The 20,886-nt window shown below is 42.0% G+C and overlaps 1 protein-coding gene and 1 non-coding gene across 2 annotated transcripts in view; both read left to right on the top strand.

Moving 5' to 3' along the window:
- The first annotated feature begins 4,394 nt into the window (after positions 1–4,394).
- Positions 4,395–20,886, top strand: part of NPSR1 (neuropeptide S receptor 1) — a 184,458-nt gene continuing 167,966 nt past the window's right edge. Inside the window, exon 1 of the mRNA XM_058298040.2 lies at positions 4,395–4,658. Within this exon, the coding sequence (XP_058154023.1) occupies positions 4,512–4,658 (147 nt within the window). The 5' untranslated portion in view covers positions 4,395–4,511. The remainder of the gene's footprint in view (positions 4,659–20,886) is intronic.
- On the top strand, positions 15,770–15,876 carry LOC111763844 (U6 spliceosomal RNA). The gene has a single exon (XR_002796597.1). It is a non-coding gene; the product is annotated as a U6 spliceosomal RNA (small nuclear RNA).

Below are 20,886 nucleotides of genomic sequence, written 5' to 3'. Positions count from 1 at the left end.
ATTTTCCCTGGAATTTTCTTCTTTCAGGCTCAAGCTGCATATTTTTTAAGGAAGACAGTCCTAACAACGTGATCCAAATTATGTTGGAGAGTCTCTAAAATGGAGGTAGACGATGACTTCCGGTCGCTGAGTAAGAGAGGAGAAAACCTGGTGGCCCACGGGAAGAAATGGAAAAGTTCCCCTTCTCTCTCCACTTCCCTGAGAGGACAAGTGCCCAGTGGCTAAAACTGAGTCTTGAGGAAATAGAGTGTGTAAATGAGGGCAGCTGTCTGCAGGGACCCAGAAGCAGTCCCTTGGCGGTGGTAGGCAGGAGAGGACCTGGTGGGGCAGACAACTGGGAGAGCAGCAGGACTTTAAAGAAGATCACAGGGCAGGCAGCAAAACCCTAGGGTGCCAGAGACCTAAAGACTGCTTTTCTCCTGGGGCAGGACTCTTAACACTGGCTGAGAATCTTCTAGGGAGTTTTCAAAACTCCCAGTGTCTGAACTGTACCTCAGAACAATTTAATCAGAATCTCTGGGGGTGGGGCCCAGGCATTAGTATTTTTTCAAAGCACCCCAAATTATTCCAGTGTGCATGCAGGGTTCAGAACCCCTGCCCTCTGAGCAATGAAGACGTCAATCACTGGGCCTTGAGAGGGTTTTCCGTTTCTATAGATAACACAGAGAGTAAATGCTCCCTTTAGTGTGATCTGCCAGTGAAACTATTTGGTAAGACTTGTTTGGGGGGTGATGGGAAGGTGGGGAAGGCTGGGCTGCCTCTAGTGATAAATTTAGTGGAGTCCGGAGCTCTCATAATACGGTGGAATCTGGGGTAGAATCACTGCTTACAACTATCAGGTCCTGCCTTGAGCCAATCCCTCCCAGCACATCTGGATGGACAGGGCCAAGATTCCCAACCGCATCACCACAGCATGCTGGGGTTTGTGCTTGTCACTGTTACCCCTTGGTACCTAATTAATATTAAAGGTTAAAGTACTGAAATTTTCAAATGACTTACTTTTTTTGTTAAATTAGAAAAGTTTCAAGGTTATCTTAGAGCAACATTACACTCACACAGGTGCATTCTAATGGGTTCATTCACTAAACAGCTACCTATTTAGCACCTGCTCTGTGGGTGCCAGCCACTCGGTTAGACAACAGAATGACAAAACAACGGCTATGGTCTCCCCTTGCAAAGCTTGCAGTCTATCAGAGAGCAGAGATATTTAAACAAATATTAAAGTGGAATGAGCATTATGATGGGCAAAGCTGCTTACAGGGGTGCACTGGAAAGGACTCCAGGTAAAGAGGTTCTGGAAAGCCCTTTCTTGCCATGAGATCAAACTGGTAAGCAGGTGTTGAGGGAAAGAGCAGCAGGTGATGTTTCAGCTAATGAGGAGGAGCCTAAAACAGGCAGCTTGATAGACAACACCCCTGAAGGAAATTAATAATTGTGACAATTATCAGCTATCATAATATTGCAATATGCTTTAATTCCCTGCAATTTGGGGGAATTCATCAGAATCTCAGTAATACACAGGAGGAATGTCCCGGGAATGTCAACATCATTTTTTATGTGGGTGATGTTAGAGGAAAAGTCAACAAGCACAGAATGATTAACAAAAGTTAATCATATTCATTTTTACACTCAAAGGCCAACAGATTGATGCACTTTTACCTCCCTCCCTCCAGACTATTCCACCCAACATCCCTTAATTCATCCCTCTGATGACCCCTTGAACTTCAACATGCTGCCCTGGAATAGTGCTTCTCCAGCTTGAATGTGCATCAGAATCACCTGGAGGGCTTGTTAAAACACAGTTTCCTGGGCTCCACCCCTGGAGATTCTGACTCTGCAGGTCTAGGGTGCAGCCCAAGAATTTGCAGTTCTAACAAGTTCTGGGTGATGCTGACACTGCCAGTCCTTGGACTTATACTGAGTCTCACTGTTCTATGGCACTGGTCCTTGAGAGGAAATTTTCCTCTAACTGCAATATTCATAGCAACTTCTGAAGCAGGTGCAAACTTGGAATCTGTGCTCTCCCTCTTTTTGCTTAGTACCCCTGAAAATGCACTTCCGAGAGGAGAGTTTGCAGGTGTTGTCTATTGAACTTGGTGAGTACGACAGTCCATTATTTGGGCTTTCTGTCTACTAAATTTATATAAACTAAGCTGTGCTTGCAATCATTGAGCAATTGAGGGAATTTGTCCTATATTCCAAACTGTATTTTTTTAAGAAATAAAAATATACAAAAGCCATATCATCTAAATATAAGTAACTGTGTACAATGGTGTCAATAAATTTCTCATACTGTATATATATATTTTATTTCTTTTTACAAACCATTTGGTATTTTTGTTATGGTCATCTGACAGTCTTACTAAGTGCCATTACCTCCATTCCACTGTATAACCCAATCCCCTTCCAAGAATCAAAACATTATCATCACCTCAGAAAATTCTCTCCTATCCATCTAGTATAGCGCAGCTTCCAGCCCCACCCCTATTCCCACAGATGCAACCACTGTTCTTAAATTTTCCACCATAGATTAGTTTAGCTTCAGTAGTGGGGGTCAGGGTCTGCTACTATAGTGTATGCTTGCTTTTACAGTAAGCTGCCAGCATGTTCTCCATGGTCATTTTTCAATTTTATTCTTATACCAAACTTGTGTGAGTTCCATTTACTCCACATCCTTGACAACCTTTGGTGTTATCAGTCATTTTAATTTTAGCTATTCTGGTGAGCCGGTCATAGTATCTCTTTGTGCATTCCCCTGGTGATATATAAATGGGGGCCTATTTCTACACTCTGTTTTGTTCCTTTGATCTCTTCATCAGTCCTTATGCCATTGCCACACCATCCTGATTTCTACAACTTTACAGAAAGTCTTCAAGTCAGGTAGTTTAAGCCCTCCAATGTGGTTCTCCATTTTCAAGAGTGCTTTTGGTAGTCTGGGTTCATTGCATCTCCATATGCATTGTGGTATCAGCTTGCCAAATTATACCAATAAATTTATTTGATTATGACTGGCGTTTCATTAAATCTGTAAACTAATTTGGGGAGAATTAACATCCTAAGGATACTGAGTCCTCCAATTCCTGAATTTATACACCTCTCCATTTACTCATATCTTCCATCAGTTTCTCTAGCAATATGTTACAGAGGTATTCCATGCCTTTTGTTCAATATATTCCTCAACTAGCATACTGTGTTATTCTTGGAGCTGGATGGATTAAGCTAGAGCTTTCCCAGGAGATTTTACAGTGGCTACAATCTTTTATGATTATCACTGAGCCTGCTGCCTCTTATACTAAGTGTTTTAAACTGGTGGCTGGGCATGTTTATTTGGCTCACAGAGTGATTTCCAGGTAAGTAGTCAGGTATTCCTCTTGGCTGCGATATAATTAGCTTAGTTCCTATTGGTTTACATCTGACCTGTTATTCTTACTTATGTTAGCTTCCTGCCCTTGGAGGCATTTGAGATTTGATGCAAACCAGTCTATCTTAGAGTAAAACCGCCACTGCCTAGGACTCTCTGAAGAGATGGGTTACCGTCTCCTTTCCATCACCAGCTGAGGGAATCTCAAACAAGTCATTTCCCCTCTCAGAGCCAGTCTCTTCTGGAGTAAGCTACAAGCATTAAGATACCTTTTCTGCAGATCTCACCGAGTTGTTTCAGAAATCAAAGAACCTATCAACGTGCTTTGCGGGCGCTTTTGGGGTATGGGAACAACCATTATTATTCTCGTCCACCCCTCTCTAAAGTGCAGACGTTGCCATTAGCTCCATTTCACCTGCACGCGAGCATTGGTCCTAGTAGTAACTGAGATGAGTAACCTCAAGACCAGAGAAGTATTCACCAGCCACTGAGGGGTTGTGGCTTATTGACAAACACCAACCACAAGATTTTCTGAGAATCGCCCTGTGAACGCCTAGAATAAAATCTCAGGTGCGAAACACAAATGTGCCATTGAAATCCACTTCTCAGTAAATAGCTGGGTGAGGACTGTAAGTTAGAAAGCCACCTCAGCTGAAACTAATGCCTAATTATGATTTGATTTCAGAAGAGCAAATAGGACCTGATTGCATGGACCTGCTGAGGAGTCCAAATTCCTGAATTGTTGAAGCTCAGACAGAAGTGGGGGTCTCTTCCGGAAGTTAGGAAAAGCACAGTTGGACAAAGACACACTGAAGGGAGACCTGCCTGGAAAGCCACCTGAATGGTGGCCAGGGCATGTCTCCAGCCTCCTCTTCGGGGGAGATCCCAGCGGTGGGCGGGACTGCGGGGGGGATGAGGGCTGTGCTGGCTACTGGATGGTAACGGCAGAGGAGAGTGCCGCGTGAATCCTCCCTATCATCAGGCAGAGCTCTTGAACGAGGTGGCTCTGCTCAGCCGAGGTCCATCCAGCAGCCTTCCTTGGGAGGCAGAGGAAGTGCCAGGCAGCAGCTGCTCCCAGCTCCTGGGACGTGAGCTGGACTCTGCAACTCAGCTGCAGGCACAGGGACAGAGGCTCAGCCCCACCTGGAACATGCCAGCCAGCCTCACAGAGGGCAGCCCCAACTCCAACGGGAGAACGCAGACGCCGGATTATCCCCCAGTGACTTGTACCGAAACGGTGACTTTCACTGAAGTGGTGGAAGGGGAGGAATGGGGCTCCTTCTACTACTCCTTTAAGGTAAGTTTCCTGCCTTCCGCTCTGAACACAGATTTTAAGTAATGAAACTGGTAGCTACCCAGTTAAAGTAGCATAGCCAATATTATGCACAGGAATAGTTTGTTTTCTTTAATAAAAAGAGTAAAAAGAAAAAAAGATGAGCAATGAGTTTTTCATAGTGTGCAAGAAACTGTATCATAATTTCTTGTGAATACATGCCCTTTTTCCTTCTGCTGCTGAAATGTGTGAATCACGAGTAACATTTATGAGTAAATTTTCCCCCTTTCCTTACACAAGAGCCCTTTTAAGGAATCCTAAATGGTCTATTTAGAGTTGCAGGGTTTTGCTAGGACACTCACATCCCTAGGGACGGTCACTAAAGCAATGAGAGACAGCCCTGTGTAAGGAGGGAAGGAAGGAGCAGAGTTTCATTGTTGGTCACTTTTATAAAACATCAGTGAGAAATGGGGTGTATGACTATGCTTTGTGGTGTCGCAGATTGCAACAAGTTGCCTCCTAGAACAAAAGAAAGAATCAGAGTCTGGTGAGTTTCCCCTTCTAAGCATCTGAGCACCACATTAAGGAAAGGATCCTGACTGAGCTAATAATTTTCCCTAATCTGCAACAAGTTCTTGGGGTCAGGGGCAAATTGGGCATCTGAAAAGGAGAGTTTCCTGCTTCGTGCATCCTAAAGCTGGGACTTCGGGTTATTCGGGCTGTTTCATGCGCTGCCTCCTGGCAGCAGACACTGCCATAATTCACAATTGTTTTATACCAGTATCAATTTATATCAAACACTATACCCATTCATATCAAAAAGGAAAATGCTTTAGGAAAAACTCTGTTTTTGTTTGTCTGTTTATCTGTAAATCCTTTGGGTGTTCTTGAAGAGATTTGGCTTTTACACAACCAGGTAGATTCACTGCAGCATCCACGTTTCTCCTGGAGGTTTGCCCCTTCGCAAGCATTCAAAATAAAACTTTCAGCAGGGAACTGTCCAGAGAGCCTGCCTCACGCCCCTCAAAGACCCAGAGACACTCTGGCAAAGCAGAGCCTGAACAAACCACTTGCGTGCCCACTGGCACTTAAAACCACTTCATAACACATGCACGCACACACAGCCCAGCTGCACAGCTCTGTGACATAAAATAAAAACTGAAATTGGAGTTCGTTGCCGTTTACCGTGGATTTACTAATCCTCACTATGAAATCAACCTGCAGACCCAGAGATTCTATCTTAGAGAAGCAGAGTGTAAGCACCTGGGAAGCACACAGCGCCGCTAAGCTAGGGCTGCTTCTGCAGCCTCTTTGATATTTATAGAACATGACAGCGAACAGAATGAAGCGTGTCTGGCCATCGCAAAGGAGATAATAATAAGCAATAAGGCAGTCGTTCTGATGCTCAGGCAATAAGTACTCAGAACTGAAGTCACATTTGCCATTTCTTGAATACAGCACCTGTGGCGATGTTTTGAATATATGAACAAATGCCTGCTTACTCTATTAGGGTTTGCTTGCTCTCTCCTAGCAAAATCCTTTCTAAGCATGAAATACAATCACGGCATTTTTCTTTCTCCTATTCATACGTTTGCTATAAAACAGCTAGACCGCTGGGCCAAGAGAGAAGCACTGATGAAGGAATTATAGGGCTGGTAAGGAGCTCAGAAATGCTCTGCTTCATTTTTGAGAGGTGCGTCTGCTTGACTCTAACACAGTGAGTTTTAGTTACACAACTATCAGTGGTGGAGTTTGTGGGAACTTAGTGTAACTTTTTTCTATGGTCCCCTTCAAGCACCAGCACTTCAATGAGGAGCACTATTTGGTCTGATGTGAGCCCTTGTCCACTGTGAATCCTTTTATCCCACATACTTTTCAAGAAAGAAGTCAGAACTGTCCCGTCACTATCTCCTAAACATGTCCTTTCAATCCTCATTGCCTTTACTGAAAGCAGGAAAACTAGAATAAAGAATACAAAGTAGAAAAGTAGAAAATATTAACCACAGAAATAATAGCAATAGCAGTGTGATGGCTTAGGGTTCTGGATCCCAGAAAAGCATGTTCTTAATCTTAAGCCATTCCTATGGGTGTGAACACATTGAAAACAGGACTTTTTGATTACGGCATGGCCAGCTGAATCAGGGTGCATCTTAATCCATTACTGGAGGCCTCATAGGGAAGGGCACAGAGAGAGAAGCTGCAGGATGCAGCCAGAAGCTGGAAGTCAACAGAACCTGGAAGGAAAAGGAGAAGATGCAGCCATGTGCATTGCCATGTGATGGAAAAGCCAAGGGACTCCAAAGATAACCGGCCACTCAGAAAATTCTGACCCAGGGATGAAGCAAACCTTCTATCTTCTGAAATGGGGAGCCAATAAATTCCCGTTGTTAAGCCAACCCTTTTGCATGGCATTGGTTTTAGCAACTGGAAAACCAAGACAAGCAGGAGCCATGCTTCTCACTGTGCCATTTGCCATGGACTTTCTAGTTGCCAGGAATACTGCTTAGCAGCTTCTGGGAACTGTCATTTCATTCTCACAATTCAGGGTGTATGTTTCCATTTGGAATTGCCTCCCATCTCCTCCTGTGTTTATCTAAATTCTGCCCATTCTTTAAGGATCAGATGGGGTTGCTTCCTCCACGAAGCCCTCTTGGCCCATCCATCCTCTGCGTTTCAGTGGACTGTAGCTCTCTTCCTTAATCAACCCTGTCAAACCGCTATTTAAATATGTGCCAGGTAAATGTGTTACAGTCATTAGTAAGTCCCTGGGGTGAATGGAATGTCTTGTGTTTGTTTCATATTCTCTTCAGATCCCAGCACCACATTAGGCATTCTGCACATACTCAATAAACATTTACTACATAAATGAAATATGGTGTTTCTCTCAATGCCTGCCATTTTTCAGAATGGGCAACAGACAGCTTGCTTTCTCAGAGTCAGAGATGGGGGAGTCTTTTAACTACAAGTCCCCATGTCAGCCTCTGCCTAGCCTGGTCTCTCTCTCAGCTGTGCTCACTGAGTTCCTCCTCTGCAAGAATGTTCAGCTCATCCTTATTCCATTTGTAAGCCAACTGTGCTAAGGTAAGTGATATATTCTGGTGGGTGGGGTTTGGAATGAGTTGTGATGCCTTGGACTGGTATCCAGTACCTCGTTTAGCCTTGAGATGCCCATACGCATCACACTGCACTCTTACCTAGTCTCAGCTGTCTCATCCAGTCCACAAGCTAACTTCTAATGTGGTTTCCTACTTCCTACGTGGTTTTCCTACTCTTCTTCAGCATGTCCCCTTGGCCAGAGAAGACTAGATATCCCTGTCTAGATCTCACTAGTCCTTCCTTCCTTAGAGCCTTAGAGCCTTTTCTTCCCTCCTGTCTCCACCCCCAAATTCTCAGGACTCTAACCTACTCTGCCTTCTTAAGCATGTTGTACTCCTTGGATATCAGTAGCAAGATCTAGATGGGGGTGGAGTTCACCAGCCTCTTTCTCTATTATAAGCTTCATGGGACAAATCCCATACCATCCTGGGTTCTAGATTCTCAGCTCAGGCTGTGGATTTTTTCCCAGGTTCTGCTTTCTTTTTCTCTTAAGACCATGTAGCCTGCCTTCTCCTGTCCTAGCCCCAGGAATCCATCATAAGTTTTCACATCAAAAGTTTTGAAGAAGGATAGGAACTTTTTTTTTGTATGAAATGCATACAAAAGCTCTTAATTTTACCAGTGAATCCACTAGCAATGATTCATGAATCCCTGATTCTTAATAATGAGAAATCTATTTTAACCTAAATGGAGGCCTGTCTGAATTAGAAAATAATCTAAATGATGGAATTATGCAAATGAAATTCAATTTTATTACTCTCAGGTAAGAAGAGAAACATGAACCAGTACTGCTGAAAACATTACCCAATGACAATCTTTTCTTGAATCTCATTCCATGGTTATTTATATGCCTTTTATTGTTTTTATGTAAATGGTGTTTCTAAGTGCTTGAAGGTGATTGGACACACTTTGTTCCTTTGTTTGCACACTCTCCCTGCTTTGCTGTCTTACTGTTAACTTTCTTAACACACTTTTACCTCGTTAATATAAGAAAAGGAAATTTCAGCTCAACTCATATCCCAATTATCTTACACTGTGCTTTAGCAAGAGCTCAATTTAAGAAACATTTATGTAAACAACTTATTTCTAACAACTTACTCTGAGTACCTGCTGAGTACCTGCTGAGTACCAGCATTTTCACCTCACATGACTGTCTTTTCCACTCTTTGTCCACTTGCCTGCTTCTCTGAATTCTCCTCTTGGCCCATCACACCCCTCCAGAGCTTGCTTATTTCCCTTCCTACCTCAGGCCCCAGGAACACTATCAGTGATGTCTTTCCTGGGAGCTAGGAATCCTCATTCAGTGCATTCGCCGCAATTAGCAACAAAGGATCCTGCATTTCCATCATATAATTTGTTGTCCTCTCCTAATGAGTTTAAGTCAATATGTTCAATCTGAGTTTCTAAAGTTGAATGCTGTGACATTCACAAAGGAATTACTACTGGTTTTGCTCAGTTAATTACTAAAGGTCTGCTTATTTCTTGCTGGTTTATGCCACCCAGACCGAACACTCTACATCCCAATCCCCGATCCTAGGTGAGCTCCACCCCGCAGTGTGTCCAGTTTCACTCCAAGCAACTGAGAGAGGCGCCTCTGTCACGGAGCTGCTGGTTGGCTCCACAAGGATCCTCAAGTCATTTACCCTGGCGTATGAAAAGTGAAACCTTCCCAGACTAAATTTCTTTTTGCATCACTAATGTATCTGACAGTAAGAAACATACTCTTAATTCGGGACAAAGTCGATCCCTGCAGAGTGTTCTCAGTCTGTGGAGGGCTTTCCTGTCCTCTGGCTCAGGGGGGCACTTCTAGGGTGAGTGCGCTGATGCCTGCGTAGTGGGACCGGGAGGCAGGGGTTAATGGGCGCGTGGGCGTCAGCTGAGATGAAGGTCCTGCTGGGCCCCCAGCGGTGGTCATCCTCCTCGTTCCAGACCAGTGCCTGGGTTCCGTCTCACCTAGGCATGCCCGCACTGTTCCCGCTGCCGTGGCCCTTCCACATTCTGTTCAGGTCTATGGTGCCCGCTGCTGACTCTCTCTTTAGGTCACAGCTGAAATTCTGTGCTTTGCATTCCCAGGAAGGGCATAGAAACCTTGGGTTGCAGAAAACACAGCGGTGTTGGCTCTGGTTCTCTCTCTACCCAACATTGTTGTCAGCTTAGCTCTACAAGTGCCACCTCATGACAGCTGGGGAAATCCCAGGAGGCTGCCATTCCCCGGCTCCTTGCCAATAGGTGGACCTGGGACCCTTCTACTCCTAGGCTCACAAGGCTAGCACGTTTCCTCTTCACCATTTTTGTGAAAGGTGTTGGATGGGGCAATAGCACAATCTCGTCTCATCCATGTCTAGTTCTCCCCACTTTTCCATCCTGTACCACTATTACACCATTGAACTCTCCCATCTGCGTCAATCCTGTTTTTCTCTGGTGACTACACTGTGGGTTTTTTTTTAATTAATTTTATTTTTCTCTCTCCCCACTTTCTTGTTATTCATACTTGCTGTGTCTGTTCGTCTTATTTGTTTCTTTAGAAGGCATCAGGAACCAAACCCAGGCCCTCTGATGTGGACAAGGAGGTGCCTAATTGCTTAAGCCACCTCCAGTCCCTGTTTTTTTTTCTGTTGTGCCTCTTGTTTTGTTTTTCCTCATGTTTACAGTTGCATCATCTTGTCGTGCCAGCTCACCATCCTGCTCGTCCTCTTTTAGAGGCACCAGGAACCTCTGCTCCCTGCTTTGCCATATCTCTCATTATGTTTTTCTTCTTCTATCTCTTGTTGCATCATCTTATTGTGTCAGCTTGCTTGTGCCTGCTCATGGCACCAGTTCGCTGTCTTCTTCAGGAGGAGTTAGGAACCAAACCACAGACCTCCCATGTAGTAGGTGGGAGCCCAATCACTTGAGCCACATCTGCTTCCCTGTTTTCTTAATTCCAAACTTAGTTGCTATTCCAAGCCCTCTCCTCTGAATGATCAAAAGCGATATCTTCTGGCAACAGAAAAAGGCATTTCGCTTCAAGCCGTGTATGATGTCCTCCATGATATATTTGGAAAGCTGAATGCTGACTCCTTCCCTTCCTCTGCATTGATGATTAAAGATCGCACCCTGGGGTCAGGTGGAAGAAAGTATTTAGTTTCCTAGGCTGCTTAAAGTATTTACCATAAAGTGGATTGATTTTTAATGGGAATTGATTAGCTTACAGCAGCTTACAGTTTGAAGCTGTGAAAATGTCCAAATCAAGTCATCAAGATGATGCTTTATTCCTGGAGACCAGCTGCTGGTGATCCTGGTCTCCTCTGTCACGTGACAAAGCACATGGCAGCATTGGCTGATCTCTCCCTTCTCTTCCAGTTTCCTTGCTTTCAGCTTCTTGTTCCCCTGGCTTTCTTTCTCTCTCTGTATTCATTCAGTTTATAAAGGTCTCCCGTAAGAGAATTAAGACCCATCCTGACTGAGGTGGGTCATACCTTGATTGAAGGAACCTCATCAAAAGAGCCTAGGAACAATGGGTCCACACCCACGGGAATGGCTTAACTTTAAGAACATGCTTTTCTCTGGGTCCATACAGTTTCAAACCACCACAAGTGCTGTGGCTACCTGGACTGGGGAGAGTTCTATCAAGGAAGCTGAAGGAACGCATCCATTAATGTTTTAAAATGTTACCCTGTCATCCTTAAATAAATTCTTGTTTCTATAGTCAGTAAGAATGTTTCAAACCATGTACTCAAGTGGACCAGGAAAACTTAATTTTTCTCTTTTAAGCATAGCTTCTCTTTGGAACTCTCCATCCACGTGATTGCAGAATGGGCAGATTAATTATCCCCAGATAAACCCAGGCTCTCAAATTTTCACTACCAGTTCAATGCAGCAGTGAAGCTTAGAGCAAAGGCTCCAGAGCCAGACTGTGGGTTCAAATTCCAGCTCTACTGCTGCCTCGCTGGGTGACGTTAGGCATAGTCCTCATCCTTGTGCCTTCGTGTCTTAATCCGGAAAATGAGACTAGCAATTGAATGCCTTCAGAGCACTGTTGTGAAAAGTATGTGATGAAAGGCTTGTGAGTTTTTAAGAACAGAGTGTGCCAGTGAAAGTGCTCAATAAATGTTAGCTATCATTTCCTCAGAATTAGTGGTTTATTTTCTCAAGGCCACTCCAAGAGGTAAGGAGTCATCATCATCTGTATGGAAACTTCAGAAGACTCTAAGAGAAACCACAACAGGCTGAAACAATCATGCCAGATTTAATATGCATTAGGTTTTCAAACAATGGTGGTGAATGAAACTGTTTATACTTTTTCTAATTAGAATTTTTTTAAAGTAGAGTAAGGTATAGGTATTTAGGGAAGATTCCATTTCTCACTTTATCATCCTGAACATAATGTCTAATTTTTATTCAGTTAAGTTTAATGGCCCATCTCATAAAAGGCTATCTGAGAGATGGGCAACTATGCCCTGAATAGAGAAAGGAAGAATAGTGTTCCAGTGTGACACAGATTTTTCAGGCCACAAGATGGCAAAATCACACAAGGTCACAATGAAGTTGTAAGGAGTAATCAGGGCTCTTTTTTTTTTCCCCACTTAGGCAACATTGGTGGCTGCCTAAAACCGATGGCTCTGTTATTCTTCTCAGCACTTTATAGTTTACAGTGTGATTTCATGTGATCTCAGTTGAACCTCCCATCAGCTCTAGGGTGTTTTAAATAGCACTCATTTTAACCAAGTGTAAAAATGGAATCAGAGAGAAGTTAAAGATGTGATATATATATATATATATATATATATATATATATATATATATATATATGTATATGTATAATAGTCTTGCTTATTTTATGATCAGTTAGGCTATGTGACAGTAAAGGTTTATTTCTCTCTCACATGACTGACAATAGTAGGCAGATCTCCTCCAATTCTTAGATAAACCATCTGAAACAAGTGGCTTCCACGTCACCTGGGAAGGAGAGGGCAGGAAGGTGACCTACATCATACCTGCTTATGTCTGGTTTGGGACAAAGTGACAGATGACTCATGAGTTCCACTCAGATTCCACAGACAAGAATTAGTTATGCAATGGTCATGGGGAGTGCAGCTCCACCAAATGTCCAGGAACATGAGGCTGGGTGGAGCTTATCATGTGTAAAGCTTTGTTTGATCCTCATCTCTGCAGGATAAAACCCAGATTCTTCAGCTTGGCCTCTTGACTGTTCACAGTATGACTTGGCCACCCCTCATGTCCTGTGTCACATTGCACTGAATGCCTCACCCTATTCCAAGGCAATAAGCTTCTTTTTTTCTTTGCACAAAATGCCCTTCTTCCACTTTTTTCTTCTGGTATCTAACCCAAGCTCAAACGCCCCTGCCTGTGAAGCCCCCAGATCCCTTTGGTAGTCCAGCACCACCACCATCTCCATTCTCCCAGAGCACTTGGAATCTCTGTGACATGAGTCATCTACTGACATGTGTGACCATCTCCACACACATGCTCTCCCATATCACACACAAGACACAGACACAGGAATGCAAACACACACAGATACACATGCTCACACATAGGACCACTCAGAACAACAGGCACACAAAGAAACATACATGCACACCTGCTGTATACACACATGCACACTCACAGACACATTTATACTAGCACAAGGGCATGTTCTTAAATATAATCCACTCCTGTAGGTGTGAACCCATTGTAAGTAGAACCTTTTGATGAGGCTATATGAGTTAAGTTGTAGCCTACCCCATTCAGGATGGATCTTAATCCTATTACTGAAGTCCTTTATAACAGTGAAATTCAGGTCAAGAGAGAGGAAGCCATAGAAGCAAGAAGCTGAAAGTCAGTTGTTTAGGGGCATCACTAGATACCAGGACCCCTAGTATAGACTGACATGTGGTAGATAATGGCCAACCAATATTTTTGTTGAATGAAAGAGCATATCAAGAAATAATCTGTATTTTAAAAGTTTATTTCTAAACTCTTAATAAATCCATATGATCGGATTAGAGTAGATGGAGACTTAATCCTTGCTTACCAGCACCTGGTTTAAACTGTAGAACTGCCTTATCTGGGGGGACTCCACCATGTTGGGGGGATGCATAGACAGATCTGTAGACACAAAGCAAATGATATCCAAGTCCTGCATGTTCCCCTTCACACGCTGCCAGCTCTGGTTCAACTTTTGAGGCTTCATGACTATCCGTGACCAAGCCCCAAGAAACGCAGCAGGCAGAGCCCAAGATGAACAGTCACGTCTCTGCTCTCCACACACCTGATTGGAAAAGCCAGAGGCTTCTGCAGCCTATGCAGTAAATGCAGAGCAGAAGGCACCATCTGTGCACAATGGAATCTGCTGACCAGGGGTGAATGGATCCAATGCTTTCTACTAGAATTCTAAATTGGGGAGACACACTTAATTCCTGCCAGCTGCTTTTAGATGCTTTGAGACAAAGATGTGTCCTGTGAACAGTAGGGACTACAGCTCCTCCCTTTGGGCAGGACCCTGTGCTAAGTACTGGGGCACCGAAGAGGATTTATAACTTCCATCAGGGGTTGGCAAGCCCATTCATTCATTCAGCAAACACTACTGTGGTCATTTGAAGCTTTACATACCCCAGAAACACATGTCCTTTAATTTAATGCATGCCTGTGTGTGTGAACCCACTGTAAGTAGGACCTTTTGATGAGGTTGCGTCAGTTAAGGTGCGACCCACCTCAATCAGAATGGTCTTACTCCTATGACTGGATTCCTTTATAAGAGAATGAAATTCAGACAAAGAGAGAGAGCCACAGAAGTAAGAAGCTGAAAGGAATGAAACCCAGAAGAGAAAGGAGAGACCAGCAGATGCCACCATGTGCCTTGCCACGTGACAGGAATCAAGGATTGCCAGCAGCCAGTCTTCAGGAAGAAAGCAACAATTTGATGATGCTTGATTTGGACATTTTCCCAGGCTGTGAGAAAATAAATTCCCATAAATTCAAATACCATGAAATAGTATTTGCTGGAGCAGCCTAGGAAATGAAAACAATTACTAAGATGACTTTCAATTTTAAATTTTTAACATCTGTGGAAACATATCAACACTTCTCTTGCCTAGTTTTATTTTGTTTAAATTTTAAAAATTAAATATAATGCTTAAATATAAGTCAAAGCATGGTAGTGCTGAATACCCTATTTAAACTATATTATTTCCCTTCCCATTCTAACAAGTCAAGAGGTACAGGGGACTTCAGAGATGGCCAAGTTAGGTACCCTACCCTCAGGAAGCTCTGTCTAGTGGGAGAAAGAGAAATGTAATCAATACATATCATATAAGCATAAGGGAAGAGGATGTAGTCACTTTGAAAAGGAAAGAAAATACCCAGCACAGGCAGGGGAAGGTATGAACAGATTAGATGGAAGGATTTCTGTATAGAGAATCAAGTGAGCCAATTTGACCAAAGTTGAAAGATTAGATGGAAGAGTAGGAGAGGTTAAAAAGAACCATGTGGAACATCCAAATAAGGGAGAATTTTCCTACAGGCAAGAAGAAATATTTGGGATATTTCTGAGCAGAAACGTTAACAGTTCAAAGCTGCAATTTTAGGGAGATTAATCAGGTCGCAGAATGTTTGGTGGATTGTTGGGAGGAGGCACTGGGGAAGAAAGTCAACTCTGATGCTGGCACAGTGTGAGGTGCTGAGTGCTCAGTCAGACAAGGATTGTCTGCGATTGGAAAGGAAGTAGCAGCGGGAGTTCATGCTGGATCATATGCAGCGCCTGGGACATCAAAAGAAGGTGGGCAGAGGCCAAGAGGGAAAATAATATGAAGATTAAAATTGATAAGCTGATTCTAAAATTTATATGGAAAAGAAAAGGAAATAGCCACAATAATTTTGAAAAAGAAGAAAGTTGGAAGATTCACTCTACCTGATTTACAGATTTGCAACGAAGTTACAGTGTGGAATTCAGGAAAGGATAAACATGCAGATCAATTAAACAGGATGGAGAGCCCATAAACAGACCAACACATACATGGGAAAATGATTTTTGACAAAGGTTAAAAGACAATTCAGTGCTTGCTTCAGCAGCACATATACTAAAATTGGAATGATACAGAGAAGATTAGCATGGCGCCTGTGCAAGGATGGCATGCAAATTAGTGAAGAATGCCATATTTTTAGGAATATATCAAGAACTGAAAATAGTGATGCAGGCATTTGCCCACTGATGTTCGTAGCAGCATTCTTCACAATTTCCAAAAGATGGAAACAACCCAAGTGTCCATCAACCAATAAATGGATAACAAAATGTGGTATATACATATGATGGGATACTATGCTGCTATAAGAAGAAATGAAATTGGGACATTTATGATAACATGGATGAACCTTGAAGATATTATGCTAAGTCAAATAAGTGAGACACAAATGGACAAACATCTCATGGTCTCACTAATATGAACTAAACATGAAGAATAAATGCATGGAGCTAAAACCTAGAATATAAGTTATTAGGAGATAAGAGGAGGACTGAGAAGGGGTACTGATGCTTAATGTATGTAGAAGTTTTAATTAACTTGACTGTAAAAGTATGAAAATGGATGGAGTTGATGGTAACATAATGAGTAGAACTAACAGATTTTTTTATAAATGTGATTATGGCTTACAAGGGTAGTCTAAGGATTAAATGGCAATTGAAAGAAAGTTAGAGAACAATCTAGGAACTGAATAATATAGTGAACCCAGAGATGGATGAGAATTGTGGTTAATAGTACAAATACAAGCAAATAGTACAAACGAAAACAAATGTACATCACTATTACAATGGAGTAAGAATGTGAAGCATGGGAGAAATACAATTAAAGTAACCTCTGGATTATAGTCAACAGCAATACTATAATAGTCTTGCCTCAATGCCAAAGATGTCTGTGTTAATAATAGGGTATGAAAAAAATATACCAAATGTACACTATCAACCATAGTTACTGGTAATAGTCTGATGATATTATCTCATAATTTGTAACAAATGTTTCACAACAATGTCGTATGTTATTGGAGGGATGTTGTATGGGAATTCCACACCTGTGCATGATTGTTTTGTAAGTTCACAACTTCTCTAATGAAAATACATGTTTTTTTTTTTTTAAGGCAATTCAATGCAGAAAGGCACAAATGATGCTGGAACAAATGGATATCCACATGCATAAAATGAACCCAAACTCATTCCTCACACTCCATAACTATTAACCCCAAATGAACCATAAGCTAATATTTAAAACTTAAAACTATGAAACATCTAGAAGAAAATAAAGGAGAAAATATTTGGGGCCTTGCATTAGGCAGAGATTTCTTACATAGGTCACTGAAAGAACAGTCCATAAAGGTAATATTTGACAAATTGGACTTCATTAAAAGCAAGAACTTCTGTTCTTTTAAAGATACTATATTAAGACAATAAAAAGTCAAGCCACATAGTAGAAGAAAACATTTACAAATAACATATCTGATAAAGAACTTGTATCCAGAATGTAAAAAGAAAAAGTCTCAAAACTTAAGAAAACAAAAACCTAATTAAAAAATATAGCAAAAGATTTTAACAGACATGTCAAAGAAGATACACTGATAGTAAATGAGCACATGGAAAGATTCTCAACATCATTAGGCATTAAGACAAATATGAAATAAAACCACAATGATGAGAATGACTAAAATAAAATTATACTGACAATATCGAGCACTGGCAAGGATATAAAACCATAAAACACTGCTGATGGCAATGCAAAATGGTATAGATGCTTTGGAAAGCTTTTTGGCATTTTCTTATAAGGTTAAACAGACATTTACTATAATTCAGAAACTCCACTCCCAGATGAATGCCACCTAAGGGAAATGAAAAACATATACCTACACAAAATTTATTGTGGCTTCATTCAAAATTGCCAAAAACTGGAAACAACACAAAGATCCTTCAGCTGAGGAATGATACATTCAGACAAAGGAATATTGCTCAGCAATAAAAAGGAATAAACTACAGATTACATACAACATGAATGAATCTCAAATGCTAAGTAAAAGGAGCCAGACTCCAAATGCTATGTGCTGGATGATTCTATTTATACGATATTCTTGAAAAGGCAAACCTATAAGGATAAAAAAACAAATCAGTGGTTCCCATGGGCTAAGGGTGGGGAGAGAGGGTGACCACAGATGGGGCATAGGGGAATTTTTTTTGAATGATGCAACTATTTTATATCTTACTAGCAATGATGGTTACATTTGTCAAAACTCATAGTACTATGCATTTTAAAAGGGTGAATTTTCCTCTATATAAAGTATACCTCTACAAAAAAAGTTTTAAGGGACAGAGTTTGAGTTTCATTTTCAACAACTTATAAACTTATAAATCTAAAGTGACAGCATGGTGGAAAGGTAGCTAAAGCCCCAGGAGGTCCTGAAACAAAAGATATAGATTTATAGATTTAAAAGTCATTAGTAAAGAATTAATGGATGGATGGATCCCCCAAAGTCATAAGTGTGGATTAAAATGGACAGAGGGACAAAGGCCTCATTTTACTCAGGTTAAATGTCACCTCCTCAAGGGTCTTCTTAGACCTGCCCCAACAAGAACAGAAACAAACATCACCACTCTTCATCTCCTGTCATGCTATAGTTTCCCTTTGACCACTTATATGACATTATATATATTGATGCATTTATCACCTGGATCCCTACTTAAAGCTATGCTCCATGGGGGTAGGCACTCCACCTGGCTGACGGCTGTGTCCCAATGCTGACACTGTGCCCAGCACAAGTTAGACCCTCATTGCTGTAAAGGAGTGAACAAATCCTACTGTGGACTTAGCTCTCTGCTAGCATAAATATTGACAAACAATTCAGCCATAAGAGCATGTTCCCAGGGTCCCCCTTATTCTACTTCATAGGTAAATACCAACAATTAGCCATTTACCATGAATCTTCACAATTTAATCTTTAGTACTACTGAGATATAATGATGATGCTACCAAATTTTGGAAAATGTCACCTAGATTGGTGAAAGGAAGCCCTAGGTGACCCTGGAGAAGGAGAAGGTAGACTCAGGAACAGGTCCTAAATGGGCCTCTATAAACAAGAGAGCTGAATGGTTGACACAGTAGTTATTCTCAACCCCCTTCTTACTTTCCCAGCTAAATGCTCAATGTTCTGGTCTTCCTTGAAGCTAGCAGTGGCCAGGTGGCACAGTTTAGCCTAACACACTTAAGTGAAATTCTGTAAGATGTCTAATATAGGTGCTGGCTTTTCTGACAAAAAGAGAAAGCCACAGCTGGCATTTTCCCTTTCCCCCTCCATTTTTTGCCTTGAGCTTAGACAATGCACAGAGTTAGAGCAGCCATTTTGTGACCATAAGAGATAAGCCAAGGCAATCTCTGTGAATCTGGGAGATAGCAAATCAAAGTCCACCACCTACCTTCAGATTTCAGGTTATTATTATTATATAAGAAAAATAAATATTTGTTAAAGTTACTGTTAAGCAAGCTTTCTTTTATGTTTGTGCTCAACACTGTCCTAATCCTCATATCAGCTAGGACAAGTGAAAAACTGGATAGATGCTATAGTACAGAAGCAAGGACTTGAACATGGACCACAAAGAGCCAAACGGGAGTTTTGCTTCTCCCACATTTGGGGGGCACAGAGGCTGGCTCTGCCCATATTTCTCATCTTGCTATTATCTAGGTTATGGAGGGATTGAAGAGAATTTTAGGGAAATTAATTCAGATTAGATTGTATGTTTCCAAATAACCAAGAAAGGAAATTTCCTCACCTCATCCAAAAAAGGCCTTCCCTTTTATCAGAGAGGTTCTCAACACTCCAGATAATTCCAATGCCACTTACTCATATATGTTTATGAAGAAATACTAAAAGCAGTTTAAAAAACTTTAGCTCAAAAACATCCCTAAATATTAGTACATTTTTAATGAAGGTCCAATGAGGATTTTTAATTCTCCTTCCAAAGCATAAGAAATCACAGTTTTTCCTGACAGTTTAAACAACCCAGAAAAGTGTAAGAAACAGGGTCTCTGAGCCCTGGGTCTGGCCCTAAGCAGCCCGGCTGTGAGGAAGATCAGTGGCGACTTCCCAACCTTTGCTGGAGGACAGTCTGGAAAATCCAAAAAGATTTATTTTCAAATCTCACCCACACTGCTGGTCCCCTCGCAGAATCTTTGAACAGCTAACTCAGACGTGCAGAAGTTTATCTTCCTTAAAACTCAGCAAACAGTTAAAGGGTTGCATAACTGGGGGAGCGCTGAACCAAGGAAACACAGATTTAGGAACCATAGAAGAAGCTCCTGGTGCCCTGGCTGACCCTTCCTCATCTCTCCCTCAATGCTGCCATGAAGGCAGCCTGCATTCCCACTGTGGGTCCCTGACCTTGTACTGGAGGGAGCAGAGTAACCCCTATGCACATACTGGGGTGCCCGTATGTAAAGGCCAATCTACCCAGACTGAACCATTAAACTCATCCCTGGCTCACCCTCCCAGGACTGCAGAAGCAGGTGAAGCAGTGTAAAAAACAGTTAAGTTAAAGCTGCCTGGAGCAAAGAATTACCTGCTTTAAGAAATAAAACAAGGAGGGAGAGGGACTGGGGAGGGAGTCTACAGTACTTCATAGTGAGAAGAGGGGGCATTTGAATTCCTGTAAACAGGGAAATTCCTAAGGACATAAGCAAGCACAAGCCCAGGAAAAAACACAGGCTCAGCAAAGTCAGAGAGGACCCTGCACTTCACTTTTGCCTTGGGCTGATCTTACCAGTCAATAAAGAGACAAATTTAAAAAACTGTGAAAAGTGTGTCTCTCCCCACTCCATTGTTTTTGTTAGCTCCTGGCAATCAAATAAATCTCTGTATAATCACTAGCTGGATACAAATTTAAGAGACTAAATCCCAGATTTAACACTTTAACCCAAGTGCAATGGCAAAGACCAAAAAAGAATTAAGGTCCAACAATGAGCCCTTGATACTAATGACTATGCTTGTGAGCCTGTGCATCTGAAATAAGAACAAAGCCTAGAGCTGCAGGGTGCCTAAGAGTCATCTCCTGAGAGCCTTTGTGTTGCTCAAATGTGGCCAGTCTCGAAGCCAAACTCAGCATGTAAATGCGTTGCCTTCCCCCCAGTGTGGGACGTGACTCCCA

This window comes from Dasypus novemcinctus, chromosome 5 (genome assembly GCF_030445035.2).
Source record: "Dasypus novemcinctus isolate mDasNov1 chromosome 5, mDasNov1.1.hap2, whole genome shotgun sequence".
NCBI classification, from domain to species: domain Eukaryota; kingdom Metazoa; phylum Chordata; class Mammalia; order Cingulata; family Dasypodidae; genus Dasypus; species Dasypus novemcinctus.
The sequence above is the reverse complement of the archived record's forward strand: the minus strand, read 5'-3'. Positions and strand labels throughout refer to the sequence as shown.